At 41.6% G+C, this 22,268-nt stretch overlaps 1 protein-coding gene across 3 annotated transcripts in view; it reads right to left on the bottom strand.

Moving 5' to 3' along the window:
• The window catches only part of LOC125461428 (tensin-3-like), a 386,950-nt gene that overhangs the window by 151,226 nt on the left and 213,456 nt on the right, over positions 1-22,268 (bottom strand). For all 3 annotated transcript variants that reach the window (XM_048550197.2, XM_048550207.2, XM_048550217.2), the window contains 2 exons: positions 19,089-19,130; positions 3,593-3,645 (listed from right to left, as the gene is read on the bottom strand). In XM_048550197.2, the coding sequence (XP_048406154.2) occupies positions 3,593-3,645; positions 19,089-19,130 (95 nt within the window). The remainder of the gene's footprint in view (positions 1-3,592; positions 3,646-19,088; positions 19,131-22,268) is intronic.

Here is a 22,268-nt window from a genome sequence, read left to right as displayed (position 1 = left end):
TCTCTACCATCAACGTTCACTACAATCAACGTGTACCATTAAAAGGTGTACTGTATGCAACTCGCCAAGACATTCAGACAACACCGTCGAAACCCATAACCAGTAAAAGCACAAGGCCAGTAGATGCAGGAGAACACCGCTACTTGCAAATGTTCCTCTTAGCCACTCACCATCCTGACTTGGAAATATATCATTGTTGCTTCATGGTCACCGAATTGAAATCCTGGTATTCTCTCCACAATAGCATTGTCAGTAAATCTTTGTCTAATAGATTACAGTGGCACAAGAACCCAGCTCACGAATATATTCTCAAGAGCAACTGGGGTTGGGCAATACATGCTGGCCCAACCAGTGAAACCCAAATTCCATGATTTGTTTTTTGAAAATGGTATAAACCTGACCTGTCGAGAAGGTTGAAAGGTGAACTAAATGATATGTTTGAAATAGAGAGCAGTCAATAGAACAAATACAGAAATTTTGCCTTTGATGTGGAATATTAAAATTAGAATTAGGCCATTTTGGAAAGAAATCAAGCAACATATTGTTCATATATATGGTACATGAAATCTGGACTCTGTTCCATAAAAGTTGTGGGCTGCTGAGTTGAGAGTTACAAGAGTAATTTTGATAGATTATTTTTAAAACTTAGAGAAGTAGATCTGAAGTGATGTGTATCAAAGGAAGTAAATGGAGTTGAGCTGCAGATCAGCTATGATCTAATTTAAGGGTGAAAAGAAGGATTGGGTGGATAGCAGATTTTCTGTTGGCAAAACTGGATACAAAACTTACAACACCGAAGGAGGCCATTTAGCCTTTGTTTCTTTTATGAATCCATGGGAGTAAATGGCCGATTCCTGATTTCACTTTTAGTCTTCTAGCTCTGGAATACATCCTCTGCACTTGAGTCTCTTAAAATTAACCCTGTGCCGGAGATGCAGTCATGATGCAGCACAATACAACTTCAGTGAATTGCATTCAAATCATTTCACTGTATAGTTCAACATCCTTTTGGCTTTTAGACAATAGACAATAGACAATAGGTGCTGGAGTAGGCCATTCGGCCCTTCAAGCCAGCACCACCATTCATTATGATCATGGCTGTTCATCCACAATCAGTATCCTGTTCCTGCCTTATCCCCATAACCCTTGATTCCACTATCTTTAAGAGCCCAATCCATCTCTTTCTTGAAAGTATCCAGAGAGTTGGCCTCCACTGCCTTCTGGGGCAGAGCTTCTATTTATCTACCACTCTCTGGGTGAAGAAGTTTTTCCTTAACTCTGTTCTAAAAACTCTGGCTTTTCCAGTTTTGGTTTCCGTTGGTTAGACACATAAGTCGGAAAGCTTTTGTTGCTGCAATCCTGTCACTGCTCCAATTAAGTCTGTGTCAACCTGTAAATACTTCCAAGATACACCAGTGACAGTCAGTAAGAGCGGGAGGGATTCAGGATCAGCCATACTATGGTAAAAAGCTGCAGCCTCTATCATCACCATCAGTACCTCAAGACTACAGCAGGTGCATAGTGTGTATATTGCCAGGGCACCTCTGACTCAGTCAGACAGTCAGTGTGGATCAGGTTGGGTGTCACACCACGCAGTTCGAACACTGTTCTGAAATGTCTCCTTATCCTCCCAGTAGAGGAGACTGTGGATATTGTCCTGCCACCAACTGAGGCCTTCAATTAGCCAATTAATATGCATTTAAGGGCCTTGACCCACTATCACTGGTATTTATTTACCCAGGGCTAGTGGGAATGGGTTCAGGACATGTCTCCTTGCCCGACTGGAGTTTTAAGATTGTGGCACTCTTCAATCAGATCTACCTCCAAGGCAGAGAATGAAAATATAGTCTGTAATATAAACCTCTGGGCCAGTCCATTGAGGGAGTCCAAAATTACGGTGGGAACACGGGGGTCCCCTTCTTCTCCAAGAAGAAATGCTTGAAATCAGCCAGCCAACATCCATTTCAGGGAGACAATGCACTGCAAATGGGCCTAAATCCAATCTGAGGGGCACCTCTGGCCCTCACAGGGAATAAATCCCAGTCTCGGGAACCACCAACCGATATGACTACCTAGCAGGAGCAGCAATACTGCAGTTCCACAAGGCCACAGGTCCCAGATCCAGGCAAATCTGGTGAGGTGGGGTCTTTGCACTGGATAGTCTTTTGGAAACTCAGGGAGAGGTTTGACAGGTGTGGAGGCGTGAGTTTTAAAGAGACTTCAGGTGATGGAGAAAGAAGCAGTTGTTATCCTCTCAGGGGCATTTCAAATAAGAAAACAACATCCTCCAGTGATAGCAGGTCACCCTTCCTTCAAAATACTTTAAGCAGTTTTTACAAAATATTGAAAATCCCACACAACCTGGCGACACACAACAGCCATTTTATAGCATAAGAAGCTTACAAAATCTGCTCAGTTGGACCTTCATTATTGAATTACATACGGAGGGTAGGCCGGAAGCCAGCAAAAAAAGACTAGGTGGGAAGGTGATAGGCTAGCCACCCGCTCTATATTATGTGACCTCTTCCCAACACCAATGGGCAACTAATATCCAGCTCAGTATTTTACTTGAAAAAAATTTAGCAAATTCCAAAGATTTGCTGCGTGCCTTCTGGGTCCTGGCACCCAGGTTCCTCCTAACAGACTAAGAAGGAGAAAGCGCACACACTATCAAGAGTCGATAACCAGAAGAAAAAGATTTAAGGCAACTGGCTAAGAATCAAAGGGGAGATGAAAAGAGATGTTTTTTAGTGCGGGTCATTGTTATGATCTAAAATGCTTTTCCTGAAAGGGCGGAAGAAGGAAACTCAATTGTAATTTTCAAAAGGTGCTGCTTGATATATACTCGAAATTGAAAACCATTAGAGGGTGACATGAAAAAGCAGGTAAGCAATTCTAATCAGGTAATTGTACTAAAAAGAGCTTGAAAAAGAAAACACAATGACTCAAATGTTCTCTGTCCCCTTTATTATTCTATGATTCAATTAAATGTTGCAATGACCTCAACCACTCCCAACAGCAAAGTGTCCCCTTCGTTCACAATTATCTGTGTGAAGGAAATTCTTCAAACCTGAAGGAAATAGTGCAGGCACTATCAAAGATCTTGGTAAATTTCAGAACCTCTATTCAACCTTCTCTTAATAGTTTCTGTTCTAGTATAAAAATTTCCAAACTCCAGGTGTTATTTCCCCCATTTTCTACAGTTTCCCACCACAGAAATCATCCAAATGAAACACACACGTTCGATGCCTTTAGAGCTACTGACATTATAGCGCACCATAAACTGCACTTGCATAATATTACACAGTCCTCTTTGCGAAACAACGCTTTGTACATTCATTTCTTACTGTTATAATATCTGACACTTTACAAATAAAAAAAGGAAACATTATTTTATAACTGCATCTACCTGCACTTACGATTTTGGGAATCCAACAATTGGTGAAATAGTTATTCAGAGTTCAATCATCATTTAAATTATTAATAAGATAGTTGAAAACATAGATAATGAGCAAGCACAGAAGTGCAAAAATATTTACCACAGCAAAATCTCAATGGGTTACCTAATTTAAAAGTACTTCGTAATACTTACTGAGATGAGTTATTGTGACTGAATGATGAGCTCTTCAGAAAATTGCTCGAAGTCTGTAATAATTAAAAAGCAATATATTAAGCATTTTTGAAACAGCTAATGCGTTGATAAAATGTACAATTTTAAATATGTACAATAAACATCTAAACCAAAACTTTTTTCACTCATATTGGAACAAATATTTGAAATGAAATGTGCTAGGGCTTTCCTGCATCTGGAAAGAATAAATTGTATGAGAAAGAAAAATCAGCTTAAATTCCAATGCATAATCTCCCATCAGATTTCACAGCTTATGAATATGTGGTGTCAGTGAAGTGGTCTTCTCTTTTGCAATGACCAAGGTATTTTCTTTTCTTTGTTCATGTTTTAATAATAAAATTTAAAATAAAACTACCGATTGTATAAATCACTACCTACAGTTGTCTTTATAAACGACCTGTGTGAGGGAGTGGAAGGGCGGGTTAGTGAGTCTGTTGATGACACGAAGGTTGTTGTTGTGTGGACAGCGTGGAGGGCAGCTGTAGGTTACACCGGGACACTGAGAGGTTGCAAAGCTGGGCAAAGAAGTGGCAGATGGAATTCAACCCAGAAAAGTGTGAAGTGATTCATTCTGGAAGGTCAAATTTGAATGCAGAATATAGGGTTAATGCCAAGATTCCTGGCAGTGTGGAGGAACAGAGGGATCATGGAGTCCACATCCATAGATCCCTCAAAGTTGCTACCCAAGTTGATAGGGTTATAAAGAAGGCGTATGATGTGTTGGCTTTCATCGGCAGAGGGAATGAGTTTAAGAGCAGCAAGGTTATGCTGCAGGTCTGTAAAACCCCGGTTAGAATACACTTACACTACTGTGTTCAGTTCTGGTCGCCTCATTATAGGAAGGATATGGAAGCTTTAGAGAGGGTGCAGATGAGATATACCAGAATGCTGGCTGGACTGGAGGACAGGTCTTATGAGGACAGGTTGAGGGAGTGGGGGCTTTTCTCATTAAAGTGAAGAAGGATGAGAGGTGACTTGATAAAAGGTGTACAAGATGATGAGGCACAGATAGAGCGGATAGACCCCAGAGACTTTTTCCCCAGGACGGAAATGACTATTATGAGGGGGCATAATTTTAAGGTGAGTGAAGGAAGGTATAGGGGAGATGTCAGAGGTAGAGTGGTGGGTGTGTGTAATGCGCTGCTGGCAGTGATAGTAGAGTCAGATATATTAGGGACATTTAAGCGATTCTTGGATAGGCACATGGAGGATGGTTAAAATGTAGGGTATGCCGGGTAGTTTGAGCTGAGAGTAGGATAATAGGTCGGCACAACATTGTGGGCTGAAGGGCCCGTACTGTGCTGTAATGTTCTATGTTCCATTCATAGAAAGATTCAAAATGTGCAGAACTTTGGAGTACATCCATTTTATTTCACTACTTCTGAGGTATTGAGATTAGACATCTCCATCCTGGGAACAATGTTATAGTGAGATTATATCAATTTTAACAGAGATAGGACTTAGGAACAAGAATAGGCCAGTTGGCCTGATCCACCATTCAATAAGATCTCAACTGATCTGGTTGTTGCCTCAGTTCCACTTTCTTGTCTGCATCCTATAATCCTTACCCCCTTTGACCACTCAAAATAATCTACTTTTCAGCTCTGAATAAATTTGAAGACACAGCTTCTCCTACTTTATGGGGAAGAGAATTTCACACTCGAACTGTCCTCACAGCAAAAAAAAAGGCTCATCATCACTTTATTGAAAAGGAGACTTCTTATTTTTAACCTCTATCGTCTAGTTGTTGTTTGCCCCAAAAGAGCAGCCAACCTTCATGCATCCAGTCCCCTAAAGATCTTATATTTAAATCAGACCACTTCTCATTCTTTTCACCTCTGTTAAGTATAGACCTAACCTGTTCCAATCTTTCTTGCACACCCTTCATTCCAAGAACAAATCAAGTTAATCTTCATTGAACTGTCTCTAAAGTAATCAAACCAATTTCAAATAAGGAGAACTCACTGCATACAGTACTCCAGATGTGTCACATCCACGTTCAATGTGGTTGCAGTAAGACTTTCTAATTTCTACATTCCATTTCTCTTGCATTAAATGACATTGTTCTATTTGCTTTCCTGATCCTTTGCTGTATCTGCATCCTGACATAATGTCATCTATCTACCAGCCCACCAGGTTCCCCAATACCACCAAGTTCTCGCCAATTAAATAATGTACTGTATTCTGCTGTACCTGTCAAAATGGACAAATTCACACATTCATATATTATACACCCATCTGCCAAATGTTTTGGCCACTCACTTACATGCCTATACCTGCTTACAGACACTTTGTCCCCTCCTAACTACTTATTTTCCCACTTATCTTGGTATCACTGGTAAATACAGCAACCATACTTTCAGTCTTTTCAAACAGATAATTGATTTATCATCCAAGTTCGACTTTTCCCTTGTCATCCCTGTTTTTTTCTCCATTTGCTCGTACCTTGACGGAGCACCTTTTGAAGATTCAAGTTTACCGTGTCTACAGGGTCTTTTTTAAAAGCCTTGAATACTAATTCATCGAAAAACTTGAAGAGATAATTTAAACTTGATTTTCTTTTCATGAAGCACATTGGTCCTGCCCAAAGGCTTCATGATTTCCTAAATACCTTGCTAAAGCATCCCTAAAATCAGATTGTGGCACTGGCCAAAAGTTTCCTGCTTTCTGCCTTTCTTGAACAGAGGTATTGTTAAGGCAAATTTACAAAATATCCAAGAAGAAAATTTTTGAAATTCTATTTCTAAGCATAAAAACTTCGCAGTTTTAACCCACACAATATCCTTAAACTAACCAAATTTTGACACTTAGGTGAAAAAAAATTCAAAGTGAAGTATCGACAATTTATGGATTTATGGTTTTTGTTAAACTGACAGAATTCATCTGAACTACAAGTTGGAGGCTAGGTTTCTCTTTTCATTTTACTACGTATAGAATGGACATTGTTGAGTTTTAGAACAAATGAATGTAAAGTATACCATGTAAACCATTTTTTTCTTGATTTGTTCATTGGTCTAAATGAAATATTTGCAGGGCAACGAAGAAAGAGTGGAGGAGTGAGACTAATTAGATTTCTTTTTCAAAGAGTTGGCACAACCACAAAGAGTCAAGTGACCATAATCGAAGCGGCAAGGTTCTATGAAGCAAGGTCACACAAGATTAAGAAGCTGGAAAATTAAAGGGGCCAGCTGAGGCACAGACAAAATATGTACACCACAGAATAAATGAGTGGTCAAGGAAAGTTATTTGGTTAGACTTAACCCTAACCCTATCGCTAGAATATCACCCTCGGGATGGAGAATTGTCCACCTCAGTTACAGTAATATTCGTTGAAGAAAGGCTAGAGAAAATTTAATAGCGACAGGAAGAGATGCAGAGAAACGGGCTAGGTAATATAGGAACTTGAAGAGCCACAGACCTGACAAGAGCAACCAAACTCTGATACAGAATGCGATGTAGTGTCCTCTGACAGACTTCTGGTTTTGAAAGGTGAAAGGAGTTCATCAATGAACTTGACATCAGAAAGAGTATCGATCAAGCTGTTGCAAATGCAGCAATCCTACCTTCGTAAATAACTGATGATACTTTCGGAAGAAAATAAACTGACAACAGGAGAGAAACGCTCCATCCAAACTAATTCAGAATAAATTTGAAAGAATTTTGGGAAAGCAATGAGGAAACATTTAAACCTGAAATGTCAGAGAAAGACAGGTAAGTTACCAGATCCACATGAGACTATTCATTGTATTGAAGGTAGAGGAAGAAGTATGCACACAAAATCTCAATTAATCAACACTGAAATGGTGATCATGAAAAGACAGACAACAGGAGATTATAAAAGGCAGGAATTTACAGCAAGATGATACAGGAGAATAACAGAATTATTAGATATAAAAAGACTTTGTAAGGCATGAACTTATTGTACCACTGGTACCTGACATCAAAAACTAATTCATAGCACAAATGTATTTGTTCTGACTAGGTTTTCTGACATCAACCACTCAATTACCATCCCAAAACCAAAAACTGGTAGTATATCCAACCAACTCTGCTTCAAAAATCCGCCCCAATAATAGTTCACTTCTAAAAAGTGAAATACTGTGTATGCACAAGCCATTACTTCTTAAGCTTGTAATCTGGCAATGATCTCAGATGTGGAGTGGCATCAGTGAACAGATTTTTAAAAACATTTTTACAAGTTTATGTCATGCACACAGATGCAAAATTTAATTACAGAACTAACAAAGATTGTATTTCCTTCAAAAGTGGGAGCTAACTCTGAGCCTTATTCCCAGGATGGTGAATTCGCAAAGCAGACTGTGGTTTACGAGTTCTAACAAAGGGTCACCAGACCCGAAACGTTAACTGTTTTCCCCTTCATAGAAGCTGCCAGACCTGCTCGGTCTTTCCAACAACTTTGTTTTTGTTGTTGTAGTTTGTGAAAACTGCTCAATTCCCCATGATTTAAAAAGAACAAAAATTTGGATGATTTAATGGCTACAACTTAACACCTTTTACTGAGAAAAACATTTCAAAGTGGGCATTGTCAAATGAAATTTGACATGAACCACCTCAGGGCATATTAAGAAAGGTCAGCAAAAGCTTAGTCAAAGACATAGATGCTAAGGAATATTTCAAGGATACAAACAGCATTAGAGAGGTTTCAGTAGGTGATAGAAGGAGAGGCCATGAAATGATTTGAAGGTAATCCTCAGGTGAGTGATCCATTCTGCGAGAATACTGCTGAGGCAGCAAAGTTGAAAGTAACCCCAAGTGTGCATCAATGGAAAGTTTTTAAAATGATAACAATCTTGACATTGATTTTACCATTTATTCAGTGATACTCGGTGAACAATCTGCTGCTAGGCTAGAACTTTCATGTACACAACACATACTAAAAAGAAGAATCAACTCTTTCTTTTGCAAAATACAAGCCTCATGGCCAAAGTGAACAGGAGATGACTGCATCAATGAGGCACTTTGCAGCACGCACTGATCTTTTCACTTTGGCATACAAAGGATTCATTCATAAAATCTCCAAGACCGGCCTAGATAAAAAGTGCTGAATCAATACCACAGTTTATAGGACTTATCCGTTTTCATTTTGTTGCAATAGATATGAAGAAAATTTCTTGTCCTAGCTAAGTAATCTTATCCACTGCCGCATTTCTAGAACATGTGAAATGCTAATAATCCCTTGTGAACCTTATAAGTTAATTACATCCCTGATTCAGTACTGAAGGAAAGGCCATTCTTATTCTTTTTCTTCACTGTCACTCCATTGCTATGCACTAATCTGTAATGACTCTCGTTTGATGCTCAATGATAGAGTCATAGACATCTATGGCACAGAAAAAATCCCTTTGGTCCATCAAGTCTGTGCTGGTCAAAACAACCACCTAATTATTCTAATCCCATTTTCCAACTTGGCCCACAGTCATGAATGCCTTGGCATCACACATATATGTCTAAACATTTCTTTAATGTTTGAAGTGTCAGGATTACATTGCCTAGTTCTTTTCAACAGCTACTGAAATTGTACTTTTGACAAGATACATATGATGGTTTAAGAATAAATCCATTTAATTTAACCGTATTATTTTAAATGACAAGTTACTTTGTGAATAAAAGATTCATGTACTATAATCTTACAGCAGATTTCCCAACTAATTACAGAAGCAACACAAGCCAAACTCCACAGATTAATACATTACGCTGCAAAGTAAAACAAAAGCTGCTTTGTTTCTCACAGTTTGTGCACCATTATTAAACATTGAGAATTAAAGTCTGAAGGTAATTATTTCTGATAATATGCAGCCGAACATTTAACACTGAATGTGAATCATTCCACTGTTTGCTCTGTTAACAGAGGTATTATTAAAATATATCTTAATTCTGCTGACGTGATATCTCAAAGCCCTCTTACAGTCACACCGTGAACTCAACTCCATAATCCTACTCATTCAAACATAGAAAACAGCAGTAGGCTATTCAGCCCTTCAAGCCTGTTCCATCATTCAACATGATCATGGCTGATCATCCAGCTCAGTTGCTCCTTCTCACTTTCTCCATACCCTTTGATCTGTTTTGCCCTAAGAACGAGATCAAAATCCTTCTTGAAAATATTCAATGTTTTAACTCCAGCTGCTTTCTACAGCACTGAACCCTCTGGGAGAAGGGATGGGGTTGAAGGATGGGTCAGCAAGTTTGCAGACAACACAAAGGTTGGAGGTGTCGTTGACAGTGTAGAGGGCTGTTGTAGGCTGCAGCGGGACATTGACAGGATGCAGAGATGGGCTGAGAGGTGGCAGATGGAGGTCAACCTGGATAAATGCGAGGTGATGCATTTTGGAAGGTCGAATTTGAAAGCTGAGTACAGGATTAAGGATAGGATTCTTGGCAGCGTGGAGGAACAGAGGGATCTTGGTGTGCAGATACATGGATCCCTTAAAATGGCCACCCAAGTGGACAGGGTTGTTAAGAAAGCATATGGTGTTTTGGCTTTCATTAACAGGGGGATTGAGTTTAAGAGTCGTGAGATCTTGTTGCAGCTCTGTAAAACTTTGGTTAGACCGCACTTGGATTACTGCGTCCAGTTCTGGGCGCCCTATTATAGGAAAGATGTGGATGCTTTGGAGAGGGTTCAGAGGAGGTTTACCAGGATGCTGCCTGGACTGGAGGGCTTATCTTATGAAGAGAGGTTGACTGAGCTCGGTCTCTTTTCATTGGAGAAAAGGAGGAGGAGAGGGGACCTAATTGAGGTATACAAGATAATGAGAGGCATAGATAGAGTTGATTGCCAGAGACTATTTCCCAGGGCAGAAATGGCTAGCACGAGGGGTCATAGTTTTAAGCTGGTTGGTGCAAAGTGTAGAGGGGATGTCAGAGGCAGGTTCTTTACGCAGAGAGTTGTGAGAGCATGGAATGCGTTGCCAGCAGCAGTTGTGGAAGCAAGGTCATTGGGGTCATTTAAGAGACTGCTGGACATGTATATGGTCACAGAAATTTGAGGGTGCATACATGAGGATCAATGGTCGGCACAACATTGTGGGCTGAAGGGCCTGTTCTGTGCTGTGCTGTTCTAAGTTCTATGTTCTATCTCAGTCTTAAATGGCCTAGCCTGTAACATTTGACTGTGACCCCTTGTTTTGAACTTTCTAGTCACAGGGATATCCTTCCTGCATTTACCCTGTCTCGTCCTGTTAGGACTTTTTCATGTACCTATGAGATCTCAACCTCCATTCTTCTGAACCCCAATGAATACAATCCAAACAAATGGAGTCTTTCTTTATACAAGCATCCTACCTTCCCAGGAATCAGTCTGGTAAGCCTTTGTTGCAGTGTCTCCAAAACCAGAACATCCATCCTCACATAAGGAAACCAAAGCTGCATTCAGTTCTTGATGTTGTGGAGTCCTTTCACATTTAGTGGAATTCTAGATTTTCCCCCACCCTCACATTGACTGGTACTGGTATCTTACAAGGTAGAGGACAGGTTGAGCACTGAAGAATTTTCATCAGCAACAGATACAATATTAGGGCTGTAAGGGGCATTTTGTTCAACATTACAAAGTGATACATGTACACATGGCCAATCATTTTTCTTGTTTGGTTTTGAGCTGTTTGAGAAACTGGGAATGGCAGGAGTGGGGGCAATAGGGGTGGGGAGGAAGTGGTCTTAATCCTGCTTGAATGTTAGCTAATATCCAAATAAACTGAGCATGTGAGGGGCTCCATGCACCCATCTGTAAGATGCTTTGCTGCAGCTCAGTTTGACTTCATGGGGAGGGCTGGATTCTGAGATGTTGCTGAGTAGATGGCAATTTGCAGGGATGTAAAGGTGCCGCTGAGTTCAAAGTCTTCTTTCAAATTGCATGTGGCCAATTCCTCTGCCGTAAGGAAGGTAAGCTGCCAAACTGAGCTAGGGTAATGTCCAGGAAAATCAACAACCATTGCCAAGAGATTCGCAAGCAACTTGTGATAATTGTTAGCCCAGCATTAAAGGCATAGGAAGTCCATTTTTGTGTGTGGATGAAAGTGATAACCAGGGAAATTCAATGAGGCACAGATATATGCAGCAGAAACTCAGGTCAGGCTGTAAAATGACATCAGGATAATTACGGGCAGGAAACCTGCCTTCCAGGGAGTCTGTTGATATTAGAAGAGTATAAGATGAAGGAACACTTGCAGTGGCACAGTGGCTAGCACTGCTTCCTCACAGCACCAGGGACCTGGGTTTCAATTCCACCCTCGGGCAACTATCTGTCTGGAGTTTGCACATTATCTCCGTGTCTGTGTAGGTTTCCTCCGGGTTCCCCGGTTTCCTCTCACAGTCCAAAGACGTGCAAGTTAGGTGGATTGGCCATGTTAAATTTCCCATAGTGTTCAGGGATGTGTAGATTAGGTGGGCTATGGGGGAATGGGTCTCGGTGGGATGCTCTGTGGTCGGTGTGGTACTGTTGGGCCGAAGGCCTGTTTCCATACTGTAGGATTCTATGATAATTCTATCTATGAGCAGAAGCAGGCATTCAGCCCATTAAGTCTGCTCCATCAATCAACAAGATCAAGGCTGACCCGATAACCCTCAACTCCATGTTCTTATCTTTGTCCTATAAACCTTGATTCCCAACTTTCTAAATATTTACTAAACTCATGCTTGAATATACTTAATGACTATACCTCAAGTGTCCTCTTCAGTACAGGATTCCACAGAGTACTCTCGGAGAGAAGAAACACCTTCTAATGTCTGTCTTAAATGTGTAACCCCTTATACTGAGGTTATACCCTTTGGTCCTAGGCTCTTCCAGAAGGGGAAATAATCTCTCCACATCTACCCTGCCAAGTATGAGATCTTGGGCATTTCACTAAGGATGCCTCTTATTCGTATAAATTCCAATGAGTAAAAGTCCAACCTACTCATTCTCTTCTCATAAGGCCTCACATAAGCCTTCTTAGCCTCTTCTGGAATGTCTCCAATGTAACATATGTTCCTTTAGATAAGAGGTCTAAATTGCTCACAATATTTCAGCTGCAGTGTGAATTGTGCAGTGTACAGTCTTAGTAAATCTGTCCTACTTTCATATTCCAATCACTTTAAAATGAAGGCTAACATTGCATTTGTCTTCCTTATCACCCACTGAACTTGGATGCTATCGTTCTGTGATTCAGTTTTGTTTTGCAGTTAGAAGGTTGCAGGTGATCGAAGGAAAATGGGGTCATGAAAGGGACACTTGGAAAAATGGGCCAGGGAGACGGATGATACAAGGGACACAAAGGGTTAGGTGAGCTAGGGGTACCTCAGTGTAATGAAGTCAGACTGGGAGGCGTCATGAGGGCTCGGAGAGGGAACAGGCTGTGACAGGGTGGGAGACAGAGAGAGAGTGGACATGGCTGGGAGGCAAGGGAAAGATTGAGGGAGGTTTCAAGGGGAAGTGGGAGAGGGGGAAGTTTCAAGGTGGGGTGGGGAAGGCAGGAGAGAGAAGATGGATCTAAGAAAAGAAAAGAGGAAAGAGCTGCAGAAAAGACAGAACAGTTTCATCAGGGTCAACAAAGGAACAAGAAAAGCTTAAAATCTCTGAGGTAATGAATTACTTGTAAATGAATGTGGTAGCTCTCGCTTAAGGCTGTTCATATTCTAGAGCTAGTCTTTGAGTGGGATTGTAGTGGATGCTTTTCTAATGAACATTGTGCCAATTGTTAAATTTAATCTGAGATTGAGATCTGAGATCCAGTACAAAGGATAGAAAGGGCATGTTGAAAATACTGTAGCTGTTGAATATGTGATGGTAATGAACCGCCTGTGACATTACCAGTCCAAGGAAGATACATTTAGGATGATAAAATGTGAGGCTGGATGAACACAGCAGGCCAAGCAGCATCTCAGGAGCACAAAAGCTGACGTTTCGGGCCTAGACCCTTCATCAGAGAGGGGGATGGGGGGAGGGAACTGGAATAAATAGGGAGAGAGGGGGAGGCGGACCGAAGATGGAGAGTAAAGAAGATAGGTGGAGAGGGTGTAGGTGGGGAGGTAGGGAGGGGATAGGTCAGTCCAGGGAAGACGGACAGGTCAAGGAGGTGGGATGAGGTTAGTAGGTAGCTGGGGGTGCGGCTTGGGGTGGGAGGAAGGGATGGGTGAGAGGAAGAACCGGTTAGGGAGGCAGAGACAGGTTGGACTGGTTTTGGGATGCAGTGGGTGGGGGGGAAGAGCTGGGCTGGTTGTGTGGTGCAGTGGGGGGAGGGGATGAACTGGGCTGGTTTAGGGATGCAGTGGGGGAAGGGGAGATTTTGAAACTGGTGAAGTCCACATTGATACCATATGGCTGCAGGGTTCCCAGGCGGAATATGAGTTGCTGTTCCTGCAACCTTCGGGTGGCATCATTGTGGCAGTGCAGGAGGCCCATGATGGACATGTCATCAAGAGAATGGGAGGGGGAGTGGAAATGGTTTGCGACTGGGGATGATGGTGTTTTGGTACATAGAAATATATCTCAAGTATTTTGTACAAAATATTCTTGTTTGTTTTACCAAGGGTTGTGGGCATTATTGGCCAGAACAGCATTTATTGCCCATCCCTAACTGCTTAGACAGCAGCTTAGCGCCAATGATGTTCCAGTGGTTAGAGTCACATGTAGAACAGACCAGTAAGAATGGCAGTTTCCCTTCCTAAACGAGGTTAGTAAAATAGATGAGCTTTTCAAAACTGACAATGAGTTACATGGACATCATTACACTCCTTAGTCCAGGAATTCCACCATCTGTCATGGCAGAATTTGAACCTGAGCCCCAAGACCATTACCGGGGTCTCGGATTAATGGTCTAGTGATAGTATCACAAACTTTTTAACAGCAGCAGAGCAGTGCATCAAATGATTCTGGTTCTCTCTCAGTATCTGAATTCTGTCGCCTCCAAAGCCAAAAATTTGATCCGAGCATTGGGGTACCATCACATTGCCGGCTGGTTGCTTTATGCTGATCTTTTAAGTATCAACCTTCTTTTAACATTGATCACATCTCTCAGTTTGTTGTGGACACAGCGATAATGCAGGTTATTGGTATACTGTTTTCTAGGTGCCAGAAACATCACACCTTCCCATACAAAAGGCATTCAAAGTGGTCTGGAATTAGAAGAGTCAGGTGGTTGTTTTTGACCAGTGTGGGCACAAGGTAACAAGGTGTAGAGCTGGATGAACGCAGCTGGCCAAGCAGCACCTTAGGAGCAGGAAAGCTGATGTTTCGGGCCTAGAATTCTGATGAAGGGTCTAGGCCCGAAATGTCAGCTTTTCTGCTCCTGTTGATGCTGCTTGGCCTGATGTGTTCATCCAGCTCTACACCTTGTTATCTCAGATTCTCCAGCATCTGCAGTTCCTACTATCTCTGACACAACAGGCTAAAGGGCCTTTTTTTATGCTCTAGATCTCTATGGCTTTATAAGAGAGGTGGAAGTCGTGGACTTTGCAAAAGGTAAAGGGGATCAGTAGCTTCTCTTTGTATGCTCCCATATAAGGCAAAGCATGACTTAGCAGTTCAACTGGTCTTCCGCCATAGATAAGATATGCCAATCAATGCTCAATTTTCATATCCCCTTATGATGACATCACCACACCATTTTCCAGATAGTGGTGAACTTAAGGATCATTTACTAAACTCTGTTTATCACAACGCACTGTAAACAGTGTTTGAACAATTATATAGTTCATACCATTTTTATTAATTAGTCAATGCCTTTCTAAGCATTCATTAAATCCCATTCCATAAACTGCAATGTGCATGTTTATCCTCAGTCTACCTTTGAAGTTGCACGCTATCATTTCAATTCATTAACTACTCCGACTATGCTCATTTTCTCAATTTTCATTTATTTTGGGCCGAATGGTAAATGCAAAATTTATCATTGTTTCTACTTAGACAGGCTCTGTCTGAGCATTAAAATCAATAAAAACTATGGCTGAAGTCATGTCTGGCTTAATAAGGCTGAAATTCCTCTATTTTTTCCATCTACCTCCTGGAACTTTTATTGGTGGGAATGTGTGTTTTCTGTCTCATGCCAACTTTCTACTCATTTCTTTCTCTTTTAAATTAATGTTTTAACTTTTGACAGTTTTTAATGTTTTAAAGAAGATTCACAAATAACCAATGAAGTATTAAACTCAAATTTCATTTTGTTCACTTTCCTCCCCTTATTCTTTCTTCCTTCTCGCTGACTTCTCTCCTACCTTTCTTTTCACCATTTACTCATTCACACCTTCGCTCTCCTGGCCAGTATTTGTTATCTATCCCTAATTGCCCTTGAGAAGGTGGCAGTGAGCTGTCTTCTTGAACTGCTCAAGTCCATGTGGGTGCAAGCACACCTAAGATGCTGTTAGGGAGAGAATTCCAGGATTTTATCCCAGTGGTAGTGTAGGAATGGCAATATTATTCCAGGTCAGAATGTTGAGCGGCTTGGAGTGGAACTTGCAGGGGTGGCAATCCAGTGAAACTACTGTCCTCATCCTTCAAGATGATAGACGCCATGGGTGTGGAAGGTGAAGTCAGAGTGATCCTGGTGAACTGCACCAGTACATCTTGCAGATGGTACACACAGCTGCACGTGTCAGTGTGACTGAATGTTAAAAGTGGTGAACAGAGTGCCAATTGGTTTGTCCCAAGTTAAACCTCTTAAAAGACTCCAAAACTTGATGTCAGTTCACTTTGCTCTTTTCTTGGGTAATTATAATATCTAGTGATGACACATTTCCATTGAAATTTCATTACCGTATTGGTAAATTAAAAGGGTTGCAGATTATGGTTGTGATATTTTAAATTAGTTTTTGCCAAAAAGAGGGATGGGCAAAAAGCACATGTGATTGAAAGATGCCTCTAGATGATTAATTCACATTTTGTTTTCTAGTTTTCCTGTGAAACTGCCTTGGAATACTACCCACAAGAGATTGTGAACTTCAAAGCATCGGCAACGATGATTGAGGTGGGGAAGAGGGTAGAGTGGCTAAGTAATCAGCTGGGATTCCCACTCTTGATGTCTGTTCAAATGACAAAGATATGTTTATGGAAGATAGATGAGGACATGACCAAAGACAAGTGATCCCATCAAGCAGTCAGCCAGCACTGAAAAGCACATTCACCAATTTTAAAAGGATGAATTACTTGTACGAAGAAGTCGGGAGAAAACATGCTTTATAACATGGCAGTCCACTGCCATTTCACTGGATGTCAAAAATTACATCAAAATAAAATGTAACTGCTACTGATGAAAAGTCAACAAAAAAAACAGCAGACAGATGTTTCTTCAAGTAGAGGGAGATTTCAAAAAAGGATCTAAGTATTATTATTATAATAATTTTAAAACAAAGCAGATAGGTCCTGGATTCAACAAGCTGAAAAGAAAGGTTTGCAGCAGCAGCAGCAAGAGCTTGCGAGGTCAGTTAAAAATAATTTTATTCTAGTAAGAGTTGAGACATTTTTATCTGTGCACCAAAATCAATTAAGGAATTCTCAAAACAAAATCCCTACTTGCAAGCAGGGAGTAACATAATAACATGCAATTACAGACTGCCAACAGCTGCTTGAACAGTCTGAAATATTCAGTGCGCCTAACATGGCTTAAGCAATGGCTTTGAAACTGATGTCTCAGCCTTGCTGATATAGACAGACGTCTGACATAAGCACGTAAGTGGTGGGAACTGTATTTGTTAAATTCTGAATCCGTATTATTTTATTAGAACAAAACTACAATGAAGTGAAGCAGTTTAAGAGGTATTTAGACAGACACATAAACAGGCTGTAAATAGAGATATGGACCACATGCAGGCAGATGGGATTAGTTCAGAAAGGCATCATGGTCGGCACAGAGATTGTGGGCTGAAGGGCTTGATCCTGTGCTGTATTGTTCTATGTTCTAGTTGATGTTCTGCAATGCATAATTAAAATGCAATATTTTTAATAAACTGACTTTGGTTTATTAGTAACTTTCAGTGAGCAATTTTACATCCACACAAAATTTTCCTGCTCACTAAAATATATCTATCACGGAAGGAAAAAAATTCCTACTTAAAGTAACTGGTGCTGGGATCAAGTACACCTACATCAGGTAAGCAGATATATTGCCCACAAGAGGACTCCCTCCGCCTTAATGCAACCATTTGCTGTGTTATCAGTCTCAAGAAAGCAATTTCAACTGCACAAAACGATTATTCCACTTCCTACAATATTACCATGGACCCTCAGTGGTCATGCACATTTAATCTCAGATTAATTACACCCTTGAACTAGGAGCTCTTGCCAATAAGGAACTGGGACAACCTCAGGACCCAAGTACTGGCAATAAGGCAACATCTTCATCCCAGCAGGCCAAGCAGCATCTCAAGAGCACAAAAGCTGACGTTTCGGGCCTAGACCCTTCTTTTGAGCTTTTGTGCTCCTGAGATGCTGCTTGGCCTGCTGTGTTCATCCAGCTTCACACTTTGTTATCTTGGATTCTCCAGCACCTGCAGTTCCCATTATCTGTAACATCTTCATCCCAGTTGGGTTGTAATGCTAAAATTTACACTGCCACCCAGGCCTTTTAACTCCCTCCTCCAAAAAAGAGAGAATTTTTAAAGTACTATGATGAAGTGTCTGCCATTTTCTTTAATTAGCGATCAGCAGGATGGAAACTCTAAAAGCGGAGTTATGAGGCAGGTAATAAGGGCAACGCAAACCATATGCGGAACTGAACTACTGCAATGCTTCGAGCGCATTTTGTTAACATTGTACAAAATGGTTGTGCTTTGAATCTCTGAAGTATTAAGGAACTCCCATCCCAAGGAAACTCCTCTTCCGGGTCTGCAACCTCCAGATGAAAAATGAAATCAAATCTTAATTTTTAAAAAATGTTATTTACTGTTTTTTCTGCTTGGTAACGTGGCACTTGTTTGGGTCACAGGCACAGATATAAAAAGACCTGCCAATCTACTGAAATGTCCTGCACAATCAGCCTCAACTGATCTTAGAATCTGCCATTCTTGGAAGAAACACAACTCCTAAACAATTCCTAAACAGTAGCGTCTTTTCCCCAAGACAACTAACACAAAGGAATATTTGCTGAATAGCATTGTGCTGGGTCCCAGGGCATTAGGATGTGTTGAGTTGTTTAAATGTTATGGAGCTGACAGTTTAGTAATACAGCAACAACCACCAGTGAAGAAACACAGGACCATGAAGAAGTCAATCTAAAATACGATTAAACGTGAATTTAATTTCGATCATTTCCCACCAAAAATTCTCAAGCAATGAAGTGGAATACTTAACTGAAGGCCAATTTTACAAAATAATGCCAGAACTTTGCAAGGTTTCTTTTTACCTTATAGACACAAACGGAAAATTCTTTATTTAACAACTGCTGATAGTCCTGGAGAGACAAACAGAACTTTTGTTTTTGCTGACTGCGTTAATTCTGAATTAGTCATGAAATAAAACATTACGTACCGGATTGGTTACATGGTTTACAAACGTATCCGAGTTATCAGGCTGTGAACAAAAGAGAAAGGAGGTTACTGTTGAAACTTATTTATTTTACAAAATATGATTTTAACATCGAATTGCGTATTTGTCAAAACATGACTCACTGTTTTACATTGGTACATTGTCAAAAAAAGTGCTCTGGAGAGAAGTTAAACAGTTGACATTTTTTGTGTGAATTAGCACCCACATTAGGACCTTCTCACAGACTTACACCATAGACATGTGCAACAGATAATGAATAATCCTCATCAAAATGTAGTTTTAATCCTGCATGATCAGAGCAAATACAGTTCTGGGAACTGTGCAACTGCACCTCTACATGCATCCTGAGGTTTCAGAAGCAAACACAAATGGAAGAAAGCAGTCTGACTGGTGCACTTGTATCTGTGACCTGACAAGGTCTCAAAGGTTATCCCCCCAACTGTTAAGACAGGACTGCCAATTAACTGAACTCATGAGAAAACTAGCCCAAAGCGTGTCTCAATTTGGATTCTCAACTATCTGCAGAGCAGATCCTCTGTCAAACTCTTTCCTTCTTCCAACAGTGGATAAACAAGCAAAGTTTGAGACCAGCATCAATGCCATCTCCTCCTCCATCTCTGTCAAGTTACATTGTCAACAGTTGGCAACCACAAAACATTATGCAGAAAGCTGCACATTGTACCTTCCCATTATCAAAATCAAATCAAAAATTCTGCACTTTAAAGAAAAGAAGGAGAATACAAGGAGACGTTTGAGGTTAAAGCATCGTCATCATTTTCAATTCAAACACGGAAGCTCTCAGAGCTGTAATCTTGTCTGAATCAATCCTATCACTTCCTAGCTAAATTTACATGCTTTGCCTGTAGGATTGTAAAAGTCTTTATTTTAAAATTTACTACAAGCATAATGTAGACAAAAATGTAAGTTACTTGTAACTAAGACTAATTCTTCCGAATCTAAAGTTAATAGTTGGTCCTCTTCCAGAAAACGCACATTCAGCTTTTACCTTCAGATCATCCACTGATCAAATGCAGCAGGTAAGTTAAAGTAAGCCCCGCTCTTTAATTGTTGTGTTTCTCATAGAAACAACAGAAAGAAGTGCATATCTCTGCAGAGGTATGGACCTTAAAATCCTGTTCCTACTGGTCATGACTTCTGACTGGGAACAAAGATAGGAAAGAGAAAAAAAATGCTTTTGACAGTATTTTAAACCATGGGAACTGTAACACACTGTTAAGGGGTCATGGAAACAATACAGAGTCAGAAAAATAAGCTCCCTCAGTGATATTTTGAAAAAGCTTTAGTCAGTGGTTCAATGCCATAACTTAAAATACAATGAAAACATTCAAGTTCCACTGCATAATTTAGAACTTTAGGAATTTGTTACTTCCAAAATACTGAGCTTGTAAAATCATTGAAATTTAATGGAAATATTAGCAATACTGACTACAGCTGTGGCCCATTTCTGGTTACTCAAAACATACCTATGCAGTTACCTTTGCTTTAAAAATTCTCTGGCAGTATCAATCCCCACAGTGTTCTCTCATTCCACACTAGTTTAACTATGATAATAAAATGTGAGGCTGGATGAACACAGCAGGCCAAGCAGCATCTCAGGAGCACAAAAGCTGACGTTTCGGGCCTAGACCCTTCATCAGAGAGGGGGATGGGGAGAGGGAACTGGAATAAATAGGGAGAGAGGGGGAGGCGGACCGAAGATGGAGAGTAAAGAAGATAGGTGGAGAGAGTATAGGTGGGGAGGTAGGGAGGGGATAGGTCAGTCCAGGGAAGACGGACAGGTCAAGGAGGTGGGATGAGGTTAGTAGGTAGATGGGGGTGCGGCTTGGGGTGGGAGGAAGGGATGGCTGAGAGGAAGAACCGGTTAGGGAGGCAGAGACAGGTTGGACTGGTTTTGGGATGCAGTGTGGGGGGGGGGGGGGGGGGGGGGGGGAGAGAGCTGGGCTGGTTGTGTGGTGCAGTGGGGGGAGGGGACGAACTGGGCTGGTTTAGGGATGCAGTAGGGGAAGGGGAGATTTTGAAACTGGTGAAGTCCACATTGATACCATATGGCTGCAGGGTTCCCAGGCGGAATATGAGTTGCTGTTCCTGCAACCTTCGGGTGGCATCATTGTGGCAGTGCAGGAGGCCCCTGATGGACATGTCATCTAGAGGATGGGAGGGGGAGTGGAAATGGTTTGCGACTGGGAGGTGCAGTTGTTTGTTGCGAACTGAGCGGAGGTGTTCTGCAAAGCGGTCCCCAAGCCTCCGCTTGGTTTCCCCAATGTAGAGGAAGCCGCACCGGGTACAGCGGATGCAGTATACCACATTGGCAGATGTGCAAGTGAACCTCTGCTTGATGTGGAATGTCATCTTGGGGCCTGGGATAGGAGTGAGGGAGGAGGTGTGGGGACAAGTGTAGCATTTCCTGCGGTTGCAGGGGAAGGTGCCGGGTGTGGTGGGGTTGGAGGGCAGTGTGGAGCAAACAAGGGAGTCATGGAGAGAGTGGTCTCTCCGGAAAGCAGACAGGGGTGGGGATGGAAAAATGTCTTGGGTGGTGGGGTCGGATTGGGGTCGGACACAACCAGCCCAGCTCTCTCCCCCCCCCCCCCCCCCCCACTCACTGCATCCCAAAACCAGTCCAACCTGTCTCTGCCTCCCTAACCGGTTCTTCCTCTCACCCATCCCTTCCTCCCACCTCAAGCCGCACCCCCATCTACCTACTAACCTCATCCTACCTCCTTGACCTGTCCGTCTTCCCTGGACTGACCTATCCCCTCCCTACCTCCCCACCTATACTCTCTCCACCTATCTTCTTTACTCTCCATCTTCGGTCCGCCTCCCCCTCTCTCCCTATTTTTTCCAGTTCCCTCTCCCCATCCCTCTCTCTGATGAAGGGTCTAGGCCCGAAACGTCTGCTGTTGTGCTCCTGAGATGCTGCTTGGCCTGCTGTGTTCATCCAGCCTCACATTTTATTATCTTGGAATTCTCCAGCATCTGCAGTTCCCATTATCTCTGATACTAGTTTAACTATGTTTGCTTGTCACACTCTGCCAATAACCCCATGGCTGGATAAAGTTCTCATCCAAAGCTGCAAGATTCACGTGGCCCTATTCCTTTATGTCCGCTGTCTAACTGAGCCAGAACAGGTTGGTAGATGACATT

The sequence above is a fragment of the Stegostoma tigrinum genome, chromosome 2 (genome assembly GCF_030684315.1).
Source record: "Stegostoma tigrinum isolate sSteTig4 chromosome 2, sSteTig4.hap1, whole genome shotgun sequence".
NCBI lineage: Eukaryota > Metazoa > Chordata > Chondrichthyes > Orectolobiformes > Stegostomatidae > Stegostoma > Stegostoma tigrinum.
This window is presented reverse-complemented; position numbering and strand designations above follow the sequence as displayed.